This window comes from Diorhabda sublineata, chromosome 2 (genome assembly GCF_026230105.1).
Source record: "Diorhabda sublineata isolate icDioSubl1.1 chromosome 2, icDioSubl1.1, whole genome shotgun sequence".
Classification (NCBI taxonomy): domain Eukaryota; kingdom Metazoa; phylum Arthropoda; class Insecta; order Coleoptera; family Chrysomelidae; genus Diorhabda; species Diorhabda sublineata.
Window position 1 is genome coordinate 9346143 of NC_079475.1, and position 16296 is coordinate 9362438.

At 31.7% G+C, this 16296-nt stretch overlaps 1 protein-coding gene across 1 annotated transcript; it reads left to right on the forward strand.

Annotated features, from left to right (window-relative positions):
- Positions 1-2096: 2096 nt before the first annotated feature.
- Positions 2097-12019, forward strand: LOC130440590 (uncharacterized). The gene is made up of 4 exons (XM_056773850.1): positions 2097-2258; positions 4234-4421; positions 7302-7483; positions 11903-12019. The coding sequence occupies exons 1-4, from the start codon at positions 2097-2099 to the stop codon at positions 12004-12006; spliced, it is 636 nt and encodes a 211-aa protein (XP_056629828.1). The 3' UTR covers positions 12007-12019.
- The last annotated feature ends 4277 nt before the right edge of the window (positions 12020-16296 follow it).

Genomic DNA, 16296 nt, shown 5'->3' on the forward strand with positions numbered 1-16296 from the left:
AAAATCTTTAGAAAAGGATTTCGTAGGGGATTTCAGGCACTTCAGCGTTATATCAATTAAAACTTTTTTCAACCCCTGTTTTCGAAATGCGAATGCAAACTTTGAACTAACGTATTTCCTACAATTTTTTTGATACATGGATTTAAAAAGGCTCAAAATTTTTGGCAAGAGAAACCCTGCAATTAATATTTGAAACATTTTTCAAAACATGGATAGTTTTTGGTTTTTTTCAAGATTACGGAAATGCAGTATTCAATTCAATCAATTATTTTTTCTAAAATAAGCATCAAAACCGGTCGAATCACAAGGATCAAATCAATAATGCATAAAGTTAACTGGGAGTGGATTACGATGAATTTCAATTAGAGTGGTAATGGCGAGAGGATAATCATTACATTTTGGCTCAACTTTCAAGCTAGAAAATCTTTAGAAAAGGATTTTGTAGGGGATTTCAAGCATATTAACGTCATATCAATTAAAACTTTTTTCAACCCCCGGTTTCGAAAAGGGTGCAGCTCAAATTTGGTATGCCAATGCAAACTTTGAACTAATGTATCTCCTTTAATTTTCTTGTTACCATATATTTAAAGAGGCTCAAAATTTTTGGCAAGAAAAACTCTACAATTAATATTTGAAACATTTTTTTATAACATGAATAGTTTGTGGGTTTTTTTCAAGAATACGGAAATGCAGTATCCAATTCAATTAATTGTTTTTCCTAAAATAAGCATTCAAAACCAATCAAATTATTTTTGTTATAATTGTCAACTCTTTCAAAAGACTTTTGACTGTCCTGATTTTAAAGTTTTTTTATGTGCTTTGGAAAAGATCTCTAAAGTTTTTTTCACAAAGTTATTTGAGGTTGAAGGTTCTCAATTTCGGGATTCTTCAAAAATAGCAAACTGTTAACGAGCAATAACTCAGTTATTATTGCATTTACAGAGGTCGTTGGAAAACGAAAAAATTCCGGGTTGAACCTTTCACCAAGCCTCCAGCAAATGTTAAACCTATCAATACGAATCTAACCTCAAATATTTCTTGAAAATTTGCGAACTCATTATTATGCTTTTCTAGTACTAGTACAGTTTTTCAAAAGCGAAGCTTCAATTCGTCTAAAGGCCGTAAAACTGAAGCTTGGAAAATTTGTTCTACATTAAGCATGTGCAGCACTGTTTTTTTTGAAAGTTTCCTTTCTTTAGACCGCAGATTTCTGTGTAAGGTCACGTCTTGTTTTCATCGCTTCTCCATTCTGGCTATGACACTCTCATTCAGACCTAGTTAAGTTGTCAGTATTCTGGTAGACCAGCCATCTTCCAATATGGCAATAATTGAATCTTGCTCAATTTGAATTTACTGAGGAGGCATTAAGTAAACTTTTACTTCAACTGAACTCTTTTAAACGCATTTAAAATGTGAGTAAATGCTTTTTCAGTGAACAGAAGTGTACAGAAATTATAAAAATATGTATTTCTCACTTCGTCTGGGCATAGAAAAGTACTGTTTGTAAATAATCATTGCCCTAAACTTACCATATATTTATATAGGTTAACCAATTCTCAGTAATGTTAATCAATTGCGCATAGGTGGAATTCTTTATTTTGTTTGTGAATAATCTTGAAAAACTTCAATTCTTAATTTGAAATTTCCTAACACTGACCAATTAATCAGACCAATTGACTTTTTATGACCAATTTCTGACCTTTCAGATGGGTTAATCTAAATTCCACAAATGAGGTGCTAAGTTCGTGGAGCTACGGTTGTTGTCACCAAGTTAAGTTGTTTGCTTAGTTGGCTTTCCATTATTCAATCCAAAATTAAATTTAAAAATTATTACGAAAAGATGATAATCCTTATACAATTAAATATATCCAATTGATAAAATTCTTGAAATGGAAAGCTTGTGTTATATGTAGATGTAGAAATAGTTGAAGTTTTTACATGCTTATCGGTTTTTATTGTTGTTTTATATCACTAATATAAAATAATTCATATTATCATTTTTATTGGTTTTTTTTCTAATCCTATCGAATTTCCTGTATAAAAGAACCAAATGTATACTAGACATATTATATAAGAAAAGTAATAGCGATAATATAATGACTTTATTGTTGCAAATTGTTTCTGTTGCTTGCTTGGTATATCAAATATCTGGACACGGTATGATGTTAGATCCACCAGGGAGAAGTTCTTTGTGGCGATTTAATAGTTTAGCACCTGTGAATTATGATGACAATCAATTGTTTTGTGGTGGCTATTATGTGAGTAAATTATTATTTTCTACGGATAGTATAAAATCCTCTACTTCTCTCCTCGTTCCTATAAGTTTATGGAAGAGAATTTACCACTCAGTGAGAAATATCCGCTATTATAGTGAGAAATAATTTCTCACTGTTACCATAGAATCCCAATTCAATCATGAATTGATAAGGCACGTTTTCTATACTTTTAATATACTTACGTCAAGAAGGCATTGCTCCTTTTTATACTAAAACAGATTTGTTAAAAAATAATTACGAGGATGGGTACTTAAGTTTTGAGAGATGGCAACACTGATGTAAATATGTCAAATCTAATAATAACAAAGTTTGACATTTGACAGTTTGACAATTGATACTTCAAAAATTCATCTTGGTCAAAAAATGGAAGTGTATCACTAACATTTTCGCGTGATGATTTTCTATGATTTTTGACGTGGATTACCAGCCATGTGCCGATCAACTTGCTGCTATCTTTAGTACAGTGTTTCACCGGTTTTCCTAATTCAATTGTAGTTACACTCCGCTACAGGATGAATGTCGTGAAGGTGGTCCAAAATCGGCTTCCAAATACGTTTATAAGATCATGATAGGCGACGACATATGAACCCGAAAATAAACAACAATTGACTGTATGGGTTTCACGTACGAAGCAAATGGTCGCCTTTTTTTCGGAATAACTTAACTGAATGATATACTAGCACTTTTTGCAAAAAGTATTCAAAAAAATAAGAGAAACCAATGGCAGAAGACGAATCATTCTCCATCCACGACAGTGCCAGTTCTCACACATCAGTTCAAACAAAAACATTTTTCAACAGTCTAAATATCGAATTGATGGATCATCTGTCGTCATTACCATACAATAATTCTTTCTTATTAGCGCAGATTGCGAAAATAAATTGCGAGGTCAACGTTTTTCTACTCCTGAAGAAATGGTTGATGCGTTCAAATTACATGGAGGTACCTCAATCGGTACACTAAAGCCACATCCGATTATAAATATTTGTTTTTATTTGTCTATCTCAAAACTCAAGTGGTAATCCTCGTATAACGGAAGATATAGAAAGTAAAAATACATTTCAAAATATTGTTCTTATATGTTGATGTATGAAAATATGCTAAGCTGTACATATTTCTTCAACGATAATAGTAAAAAGCAGAAGTCAGAAAATCACTGACCAGGGTGGGAATTTTCGGCAAAATGTTTCGAGGTCCAAGAGCAGCTACACCCCAGGATACGTTCTGCCAATATTTTTTTTTATTATTTTGAACAAAAAAAGGTTAATTAGTTCAGTTGGCAGGAATCAGAAAATAGATAATTTTTCAAAATTTCTTGGACAATATATAATATTATTTATTAGATTTCGATGGTAAATGAGGTGTGCAAAATGTATCACGATAACGGATTTCTACTATTCACCTCTGAAATAATTTCGAAAATCAATATTTCGAAAATGTATCTCACCGTTCTTTAAATGAGAAAACAAATACTTTCCTGGCTAATGCCTCGACGAATTACATGTCATCTGAAGAGTGTGATATAAATGGACCTTTTTGTCGATATCAACATCCCCAATAGCTCGCGACTCGCAAGGAGAGGTTATAACTACTGACTAGTTTCGACGTTATTACGTCTCATCAGAGCAGTTAACACCCTTTATTAAACCCGAACTGAATACAACATCAAACAGCGTCTTATTTGGTACATGCAGTTAAACATTTCCCAGCGAACGCCAAGTGGCGCCATTCTCACTTATAACTGCAAATCATTGGTCACGTAGAAATCTATCATAGACGCCGATAATATAGATTTCGATGGTAAATGAGGTGTGCAAAATGTATTACAATACAGGATTTCTACTATTCACCTCTGAAATAATTTCGAAAATGTATCCCACCGTTCTTCAAATGAGAAAACAACTACTTTCCTGGCTAGTGCCTCGACGAATATTTCATTACTTGAATTATTTTTTAGGTACAACATATTTTAAATGATGGAAATTGTGGGGTCTGCGGTGATTCATACACCGATGAACATCCTCAAGATAATGAAAATACTGGTACATATGGACAGGGTATAATTGCGAAAGAATATAAAGGTGGATCTGTTATTAATGTATCTATCAATGTCACTGCTAATCATTTGGGTTACTTTTTATACAGGTTAGAAAGAAAACTATTACAATTAGTTATATTACTTTGTAAATATGAGGGTATCTCAATAAATTACCGGGTATCGTTTTCGTTTCAATGAAACAGAAAAAACCGCTACAGTATTTTTTTTTATTTCAAATGTAAAAAGAAGACGTAAAATTGGAAAATTATGGAAGTAGAAGATAATGAGAACCATTTCAAATAAATCAAAAAGTGTCCGGTAGTAAATTGATATAAAAGCGGTATGATATTGAAATACTCATTTGAAGGGCTGTAAAAAGTTTCAAAAAGCTCCGACCGCAAAACTGGTACACCGGGACGAGCTTTGAAGAAGCGGTTATAATACCTATTCCCACCAGAAACACACAAAAAAGAATTCTTCAGTTTATATATTCTTAATAACTCCTGTAAGAAATCAAAGTGGCGGCAAAAAATTGGTTATTGCTCCACTAATGAAGAAAAAAAAAGTTACTTTCTCTAACATTGAAAGGTAAAGGATTCTTGATAATTTTGCAGAACTTTTGCAAATGAATATAAAGTGTTAGTTGTGATAATAGATCGAAGAAGCATATTTATGTAAGTGATTTTAATCAATCTCTGATAGTCCTTTTAATTCAATCAGAATCAGATCAGTTACTACTTCGTGCTTAATTTCAAATTTTAACCCTCGCGACAGTGGCATCTCTCTAATGAAATTACGTTAAACAGACACTTTTTGATACAAATTTCTATTAATATCCAACCCTCATATATAAAATTCCGTTAGGAAAAAATATCACTCTTTTATCAATTCTCTATTGAAGGTAAACATTTTACCAAATTATTTTTTAGACAACGCCATCTGAAAGTTGTTCGTCGCTGTATTAATTTTCATATCAAAAGTTGCGTTTTAAGTGTTCCATGTAGTGAAAGTGACAGCTCCGTACTGCAAAACACTTTCGAGACGCTCTGGAGTAGCCACTTCAATGTTGACAGTTGACAGATTCACTTCGATGATTTTGCATAACCTTAAATTTTTAATTTTCTGAAATTATTTGTTTTATCCGAAGTTTTGTCTAAATTAGTGAATAACAATTAATGATGATGAAAAAGACAACATCAGCCATGAAGAGTTACTGGAATTCACGCCACCGAAGAAAGCAATGCGGCCGTTCTTAATTCGTTGCCGCATAAATCTCGTGCAAGGTACGAAAAACAGTACGAGCTCTTTATAAGTGATGTCGCAAGAAAAAGGCGAATAACCCAACGGAAAACGTAGTGCTCGCTTATTTTCCAGAAAAATCTAAAATCTGGAATAGTTCTATTTTATGGTCTATATTCTTGATGTTTATAATTCTCTATTATTTATTTTCTTTCCTCAGTGTAATTGAAAAAGTTTTAGATCTTATGGGTCGTATAAAAAATGTTGTGTACTCGTCTGTTCCTCGCCTCGCTTCGCTCGTCTAGCAATTTTCAGACTCGCCCAACAAAGTAGCACTTTCAGTCTTTGGCATACGAATAAATATTGTTTAATATGAGTATCGAAAATGTGCTGGAATCACTTTTCTGACAGCGGAAAAAAAGCAAAAATATGACTATCCAATTGAGGTTAACACATTTTTTCCATCAATCTTCCATCTCTTTGTCTGAAAAAATTATTGTTCAACCACTGATATACCTCCCATGTGGACTCAAGTATAATTTAGAAAATATACTTATTTTTCTGACTTTGCCACTTTAAATGCCTATAACTCAGAAATGAGAGGTCGTATGACAAAATTTTCTCACGTCACAGCATTATTTTTTTTGCATCAAGTCCTGGAACACTCTGTATATTATACTATAGCCGCTGCTTATAGATTTCGTTCGTTTTTTTTAATTTATTTTTCTCTTTTACAAAAAGATTGTTTTTGTCATCGTCCTCGAGATTTTGAAAAGATTCTGGTCATTCTTTTGAATTTTTTATTCTCGTCAATAGTTATACAACTTTTGAACTCTTCATCTCAGCTTTATACTTATTCAATATCTTTGATTTCCTGCTAAACATTCTAGAATAACTGTGAATTGTGATTGGTGAGGTTTTTCTATGTTATAACTACTATCCAGTAGCAGTTGCAGATGATCAGATTCACCAATTTCAGTAACAATATTTGTAGCAGACTATTCTGGTAATGCAATTTGAACTCTTTTATGATGTTTGGAGTTGAACAATGGGCTATCTGGATGAGTCGTTCAGATATCTAACAGAAACGCGATTTTTTCTTTTCTCTTTTCTTATTCTTCATCTTAATTATCTCTCATCCAACCAGTAGCATTATTGAAGTATGTTACAGGTAACTCTTTTGAAGCACGTCGGACTTTTATTTAGTTTTTTTCGCGATCATTGACATCTCTGGGTACTTATGTTAATGTCGTTTAAATATTTGGAAAGATTATGGATATTACAACTTTTGCTTAAGGTTATTCTCTTGTCTTGATTATTGGAAATTCGGGCAATCAGTTATTAGGTGTTTTAGAGAAGTTGTGTCTTGCCTATTCCACATTATGGTGGTTCGCTTTCGGTAATTGAATACTCGTAATCTAGTTAATTGAGCTTGGAATGATCCTGGAGTCACTCTTCGCTGATTCACAGCGACCAGGGTTTGCACTTTTGATTCAATTACTAGTAATATTAACTTTCGCTAATCATTGGTTGTCGATCTTTGTGGTCAGATTCTCTATAGGCCAGTACGAGAAGGAGCCCAAAGTTTTTCCACACAATTACACACCAGATCTTCAGAGAACGTCATTTTCAATTATTGATACGCGCGTTAGTTCAAGTGAACGGTTTCAGAAATTCTAGCTTGTATGATGGATTCATACTGTGTACTCCCATTGTACCGATTACATTCATTTGTTCTTTGATTGTAGCCTTTGCGAGTTGGAAGATCCCAATGCACCTGAGTCGGGAGAAGATTGCTTCAAATCACTTTTATTAGAAGATGGTTCAACAAACTTCACAGTAACAGAAGACATGTCTGAAGTTACAAATAGAGTTGTTTTACCCAATATCGACTGTCCCAGATGCGTATTAAGATGGACTTATGTAACAGGTGATGATAATTACATTTTTTTCTTCACTTTCTTTAATTGATGAATGTTTGTGGGAGAATCCCAGTCTTGCGACACAGTTTCGATTAATTTCTGTAGTACTCAAATATCCAAAATGGATGTAATACCAGCCGTTAGATTTTGTTTGAAGTATGTAATTTCCACGTGGAAATGAATATTTTTGCCGCAAACACCGGGTCGGCCTTATTACAGTTTCAGGAAAAAAATGGTTCTGAAAAAGACGTGAAAATAATTTTCAGAAAATTATTTGAAAATCTAAAATTAGAAAAGCAGAGTTTTTTTTAAATTCACCAAACTATAAGTGGCACTTTATATACGATATTAGAATTCCTCAATTTTGAGCGTTTCTCACAAATTTTGGTCTCTCGAATAATAGGTGGGGACTTGTTTATCAAAAAATGCTTATAAGTACAGCTCTTGTGATGTAATGTAACATCAAAACTCCTTTGGATAAACTATTCATTAGAAAATAAAATAAGAAGTTGAATTCATTAATCCGACGACGATACGAGATCTAACTGTTTACAGTCCGCTCTTAAATACTGTAAAATCGTATTATATTAAAGGTTATAAATATCTATGAGTATTGTTGTTAGAGTCACCGACACAAAATAAAGTAAGTAATTTGATACCTTAATGAAATTAGAGTGTCCAAAGAACACAAGGAATTAATCATCTATGATGTGGGTCCCTATTAGTATCGTGTACCATAAATCGCAATATATATAATAAACCTTGAATTTAATTAGCTAAATTTATGATTCTTCACAGTCACGTTAATATGAGAAAACGTCTAGTAGGCTTGCCCAAACAATTGAAACTTTATCATGGATGGAAAATTCTTATATTGGCCTATCTGTACTGATTTGAACTGTTCTCATAATAATGGTGATATTATTAGCAATAAGAACAAATCATTGAATAAACCATGTTACAAATTTAACAACTAACAACTTGATTAATTGATTCGTAACATGTAATTAGTGGCGCCCCAGGTGTTGAAAATGTGGTCCATTACTTTCTACTCATGAAATCAATCACTGACGGGTGTACGGAGCAGCACTTTTAATTTCTGGAAATTAAAATACTAATTAAAGTTGAAGCTTCTTCTAAAAAATTTCATAATACTTCAAACTGCGGTCTATTAATTTGGTTAGGTATCATATCATAAAATAATTTTTTTTACCACCATGTTGATCTTTGATCATGAGATTCGTTATTTTTTCCTATTCGGTGAATATAGTTAAATTTGAAAATTGCCTGATTACAATAAATATCCTCAACTTTTTACAATGTCAATTAATTAATGGAATTTAAACATACATTTATGACAAAAAACTACTTTGGATTATTTTACTTTCAAATAGCTGTAGACTTTGGAACTATAAAATGCGGGATGTAAAGGTTGTTCTGTTTAAAAAAATGCTCATATGTTATTTTGGAGCAGTGTTGCACCCTGTATATTTCTAATCGACTAATGACCTAAATGGATTCAAAGAACTTTTACTTATAGTCCAGTCATCTTAGGCCAAATTAGGTAAATATCTCGGAAAATTGACATAACCTGTATATTACCACGTGAAAATTTGTTTTTTGGCATACTAAAACTATTCTCAAAATTCACATATAATTGGATGCTGGCAAGTTTTAAAGTCAGGAGTCAAAGGTCACAAAGATCGATTTTATTTTCATTTTTTTGCAAATATCTCGTTTTCTATGGGGTTTCGCTATTTGTATATATTATCAATATTGTAGAAAATTCAATTCTCCACAACTTTTTTATTTAAGATTTTTCTGTAATTTGAACTGTTTTCGAGATAGAGGAAGTAGAGCGCGCGGCCAGGTTATAATTTATTGTTAAATACGAGTATATAATTATCATTTTTTTATTAACTTTTAGATGAAATTCATTTTTATTTTTATTTTGAATTGAGTGTCAATTTATTTAAAAACACTTACCTGGCCATGTAATTGAGAAATTGTTGAGGAAAATACTTAAATTGTATTTTAATTCGAATCTAATTTATACTAATTTTCAAATAATGTTTTTATTAGACGTGCCTTTTAATAGATTTAAAATTTTGAGAAAAAGTTCTAACTTCAATTTTCTTCTTCTTCTTCTTCATTATCGTCGTTATAATCTCTCTGCTGCAGGATTTCAAGTTCTTCTTCATTATCATCGTCAACGACATTTGTCTCCAAATCATTTATGATTTCTGGGTTAAAGGCTCTTTTATTATTAATATCTGATATGGTACATCATTGAGACAAGCTTATGCATTACTCTGGCCGCAAGCTAAAGAGCACACACATTTTAAATAAGATATACTTAATCATTTTGTGCCTTAAATGCTATTAGTGTAAATGAGAATGTAATGTAATTTTAAAGTATATCCCTTAGTAATATTTCAATTAGCGAAAGAGTGTTATTGATATGATAAATTTTGGAATTATTAGAAAGAAAGATTGAATTCAATCTAAAAGTTATAAAAAATGATAATTATATATTTAGAAATGAATTATAACCTCAATATTAGGAATTTTGATCGGGACTACCAGTTAACCTCTGATAATTTTATGATCGCGCGTTCTACGCCTTATATCTCGAAAATAGTTCAAGATATAACAAAATATTTGATACAAAAGTTGTAGAGAATTAAATTTTCTTCAATATAGATAATGATCATAAATAGCGTAAAACCCGTAGAAATCGAGATATTTGCAAAAAAATGTAAATAAAATCGATTTTTGTGACCTTTAACCCCTGACTTCAAAACTTGCCACCATTCAATTATATGTGAATTTTGATAATAGTTTGAGGATGCCAAAAACAAGTTTTTACGTGGTAATATACTGCGTATGTCGATTTTTCGAGGTCAACCTCTTATAATGACTGGACTATTATTGTTTTTTCAACTTAAATGAAATCAAAATATTAGTAAATTACCTTATAATGTATCAAAGAAATTTCTTTTTTTATTTCTTTTCTCAGTTAAATCGCGTCTTCTGAACATGTAAAAATAAGAAATCTCCTAAAAATCCGGAGAAAAATTCCATTTATGATAACGAGAAAAATTTAATACCAAAAAGAAATTAAATTAAAAAGCTGATAACATTGATTTTTTTATTGATAAACTAGGAGAGAATTTAGAAGGAAATCGATGAATTTTGTTAATAAGGAAATGAAAGTCTTTGTAACTAAGAAGTTAACCAAAAAATCTAGATAAACTGTGCTCTCAAAAAAATAAGTGCCAATAATTTTATTGTTAATGATACCGGCCCAAACGTTCACTTTTTTAGTACGAGTATATTGAGTGTGAGCTTGACGCCTCCATTGAGAATTTTCTCAACAGTTCTGTTTGTTAACCGTTCCGTTTAAATGAAAAGTCGCTTAATCAGAAAAAACCGCAACTGCGTTCATCTTGTCCATCATAAATTTACAGAATTCTTGTCTTCTACTGGATCATCTTCATTTAACTTCTGAATCAACTGAATTTTGTAATTTTTCTTCATCATTGTCAGCGGCAAGTTCTCGTGTTGTCTTAAGCGGATTTTCCTCAGTCTCTACAAGTACATCTAACTTTTTTTCATCAGTAAATTGAACATTTCTTCTTTTTCAATATTTTCTACATGTCCAGTTTCACTAAACTTTTGCTAACTGTAGACTGCGAAACGTATTGACAAGGGTATTCATTATTATAAATTCTACAAACCTCCTTTTGAGATCTTGTTTTATTAACACAGTATATTTAAATAGACCAGACAATATATATGATTCATTTTCTACATTTGTACTTTTTCCTTATTTTATCGAGGTACCGATAAAAAACAAGACTCTTGAAAGTCAACACGGACGCTCAATCTAGCTTATAAAACAAATTATGTGGAAGTTTTTTGTTGAAAAAACCGGTAAAAAGCTAAAATAAAACATTGAAATTGATAAGAATTAATGAAATTTCGAATTGATTTGTTTTAAGATGATCCCATTACTGAATATTGTCTGTATGATGTCCATAGTTATAACAAATTGAAGAGAAGAACTTAAAATATAGACTGTCGACTCATTTTCCACATTTAATTTTATTTTATTATTTAGAATATGAATTTTAGCTATTTATATCATAAACCGATCAACCTGGCTGGAAAATCTAACTCCGAAGGCTGCCACTTGCACTTTTGAGTGGATTTTGGCCACAAGATCTCAAATTTACGGTTAGACAGGAGAAGACGTGCAAATAACTATGAAATGTTTCATGTTTTACTTAAAAAATGTGTAATTGGCAGGCGTCGGGGTTTTGCTAAAGACTGATAATAAGGGATTTAAGGTACATTTTGTAAAGAATAAATCTTGTGCCTAATAAATAAGAATGACATTCAAATATTACTCTTATAATTTTCAGGTAACAGTTGGGGTATATGCGAGGACGATAGATCGAAAGTAGGATGTGGTCCCCAAGAACATTTCAGATCCTGTTCTGACATCTCAATTTCCTCCACTATATGAAAAAATATGAAGAAAATATTTTCAAATAGAAAAAATTCGTTCAATTTGAATAAATAAACTTTGATATTGAAATGATTTTTCATACCACCTTATAAACAAATCTTCACAGATCTGATGATTTTGTTTTGGATCTAACTTAGCGTTTTGGTATTCTAGAAGTGATCTAAGGGTCCCAATGAGTGACGGGGCGCGTTCGGGGTGGTGTCATCAAAAAATTTCACCAAAAGATTTCGGATGAATGTAAGTGAAATAGAAGAGGTTATCGACGTATCACAAAAACCCAATTGTTTTTTATACTTATTGGAAAATTATTTGTGGCTAAGCTATTCGCTGTGTGGGTGCTGCGTTCTCAAGCTTCTTCAACGCTGAAAAGCTGAATCCACTACTACATTCCTGAATCGAAAAAAAAAACAGTCTAGATACCAAAAATCTAGCAAATCTAGCATTGCATTTAAATGGTCCATGTAAATGTCATGTCGAGTCCATTTTCGAATTCAATTTGTATGGAAATATGGATCTAGATGGAGCCTAACAATCATTTTGATGAATTTAAACGTTGTCATACAAACACTGTTGATGGTAAAAGTTCTACTCGTCCAATTGAAGTGGTTTTTCTAGAAAACAACAAAAAATGTTCACACGTTAATTATATCTAATCGTCAATTGAGATTGTCTGAGATGCCGTGAGAACAGACAGTGTGTTTACAATTATGCATGAAAATATGACCATGAAAAGGCTTTTTTCGAAGTGGGTATCGCATTTACTCACAAACAACAACGTTTTGATGATTTAGATCAGTGTTCCGCCATATTTACTCTTAATAAATCAGATGTTTTCGTTAATATGTGACACTTCACTCCGGAATCAGAACGATCATGATCTGAATGGACTGCAGTTGGTGAACCAGGTTCGAAGCCTCCAAAGGTAAAACAGTCAACCAGGAAGGTTATGGTTTCAGTATTTTGGGATCCGCATGGAATATTGTTCATCGATTATCTCCAAAAGGGACAGATAAATATTAGTGAATACTACATAGAGTTGTTGGATCGTTTGATTGCAAAATTCAAGGAAGAAAATTGCTTCCTCATCCACCCTATAGTCCAGAGACCACTAACTACTACCGTAGTCATTGGATTTTCTTATTATTTTGTTTAGATGCAATGTGTATTCATGAACCAAAACTTTGAAACAACAATGAATGTCCAAAGATGATTTATCAAAAATAAACACTTTTTTTGATAACGTTGAAAGTCAATATTTAAGGACAATTAACTACTAATAAACTATATTATTTATTGATTGGAAATTTTTCAAGCAAACTCGTAAATGATTATAATAAATTAAACCTAAATTTACGTAATTGCAAGTTAAACTAAAAGTAAATCTTCAACTCAATAAATGAAGGACGTACGTGAATTTTTATTCTGTCGAGGCATTATAGAACGAGATTTGTATTTTTTGTTAATTATCAGAGCAGTTGCAGCAAAACAGAATTTCTTTTTTTTGCATATTTCAGTTGCTACTACAAAAACGATTTTTTAATATAAGTATGATTAAAAACGAAATGTTTATCATTTGCAATGTGACGATAGTACAGGGTCTATTTTCACACTTTTTTGTTAGTTTTGTGACACCACTTATTGCATCACATGTTAACACAACTCAAAATTATTTTAAAAATATTTTTGTTTTGAATTAGTAATCAATTGTGATAACAGAATGTTTATTGATGTTTGTATTCGTGTAATTACAAAGAATTAGGACGCAAATAATTTCTAAATCGTTGTTAGAGCTAGACTATGGTTAGTTTTTCAAATTTCACTTTCACAAGGATGATATTTCCAGCTACACAATTAATTTTCTTTTTTCAATTTACCCTTTGGAAAAAACTTTTTGATTTGTGCCCCGACTTGTGATATTCGTTGGTTGAATTGATAGAAATCTAAATTATCTATATGCTCAATGTAATGAGTCAAGAGGAACCTTAATCCATGTAATGAGAACATAAAGTAGGTCTCCATAATCTGTACTCGAATCCACGAATTTTCCACATGTACAATGAATTGCCGATCGTCCGGTTCAATCAGTATCTAATTCCAATATATACAATAAACAAATTTTTAAAAATTATATTTTGTAGTTTAAAGACAGTGTAAAGGATATCAGAGTGAGTTTTATATAGGGAAGGAACGGCATGTACGATTTTTTTTGTGCGCAATTGTACATTTAGATGGCTACGATTGAATAAACTCGTTTAAGTTGAATATTCTTTAATAATTTATAGGATAATACAAATTTCGTAACAAGATCTAATGTCAGTAAAAAGTTTAACGAAGCTGGTGCAGTAAAATATTTATCCAAATCATGGCACAGAAAATCTACAACAACTGAAGACAAATCTTTAAAGGTTTTTGTCATGTTATAAGTAGATCCACATTTGTAAAATAGAGAAATTACAAATTTTAGAAAACATACAGTGAAAGCAATTACAGCAGATGCTCTAAATATTGTCCATTCATTTCAATACAACAATCCATACGATTTTTGAAACTTTGCAATACATTTTGCAGCATCCCTGACTGTTCAATTCATCATATCTTTGTGGTAATCCTATCTTATAATTCCTGAATACTGGAAGGTTTTGTTTTATAAACGATGTTTTTTCAGTTATCCTACAAGAAATAGTCTAAAGGATTCATTTCGGTTGATAGCGGGGGCCATTTGATAAAACCACGCCTTCCAATCCATCTTCTGGGAAACATATTATTTAGGTATTGCCTCACCACACACGCATAGTGATGTGGGGCATCATTTTGTTGTAGTCAAATATTGTCGTTATTGTCTCAAAATTCCCAATAATGAAGTTTTTTTTAAATTCAAATACTCGAATTTGGTAATATTTGAGCCAAATAAGGTATAATACTGTTTTCCAGAAAATTCCAGATATTTCCCATATTTTTTTTCATAAATCCGCCATGAAAACGAAGATTTAAAAAAAAAGATTCATCGAAATCAGATGATTTTTCGATTGTCTATAGTCAAAAAAATAATATAAAATCACCTTATTTTTTTTAATCAGAAAATCTGAATACGCCGAACCATTTAATTGAAAAAAGAACCAATTGTTTATTATTGGGCGTGGGATTCACGCATCTAACGAGGATTGTTACGTGACCAGTATGCCAATTTTCATTTCCATTAATACAAAAAGTGACCTCATCGCAAAACATAACATTACTTAAAAAATTTGGATCATTTTGTAACATTTTTTCATCACTAGGTCTGCAAACTTTTCACACACGTTACTTTGTATGGATGGAATTTACTTATATTTGTATTACGAGAAATTTTCATTACGCATGTTTGTGAAACATCAAGTTCCCTGGATATTTGTCTAGTACTCAAGTGTGGATCGTCTTCTATCAGGATACAAACATCTGAAAATTTGTTTTCAGTTGATGCAGTTTTTCTGCGGCCTGATTTGGATAAATCTTTTACTAAACCAGTTTACTAATGTATTGATAATAAATCTTGTTTGGGATTTCGATTAGGATATAAATTATTAAAGATATTACACATTCCTTGTTGATTTATATGAAATATCAATTCGTTATTTGAAAAAATGGTTGATTAATTAATTAGGTGATTTTATATTTTTTCGGCGTGGATAAAACCAACAGCATTGTGCCGATTAACTCGCTTCGACTTTTGGTCGACTAATCATGGATCTATGCATAAAAAATGACTGTATGGATCTTTCATGAGAAGCCAAATCCTATGAAAGCTGTTCGCCAACAACGCGCTTCGATGGTTGTCTGATTTTTTCGAAATAAGTGGACATGACGCCACCATTCCATTAGACCAATGTAGAACGGCTAATACTGAATAATATACTAGTATTTGTTCACCAGAAGTAGTCGAAAAAATTAAGGAAACAAATTGTGGAAGCGAGCTCTAATACATCAGTTTTTTCACAGGCAAAACATTGAATTGATGGATCATTCGCCTTGTTTGGTACCCAATGATTTCTTCTTATTCGGTTGATTCGTTCAAATCGTATGTTTTGGAGGTACCTCAATCTCAATCGATTCAAACGTGTGCAAATGTGTATTGATATCAATGGAGAAATTTTGAAAAACAATGAAACCATATCCAATTATAAATATTTGCTTTTATTTGTCCATTTCAAAAGTCAAGTATCAACCCTCGTAGACTTTATATTTCTGAATATATCCTCATGTAAACAATATTTCCTATACCAGAAATGAATGCATTGATAAATATTTCAC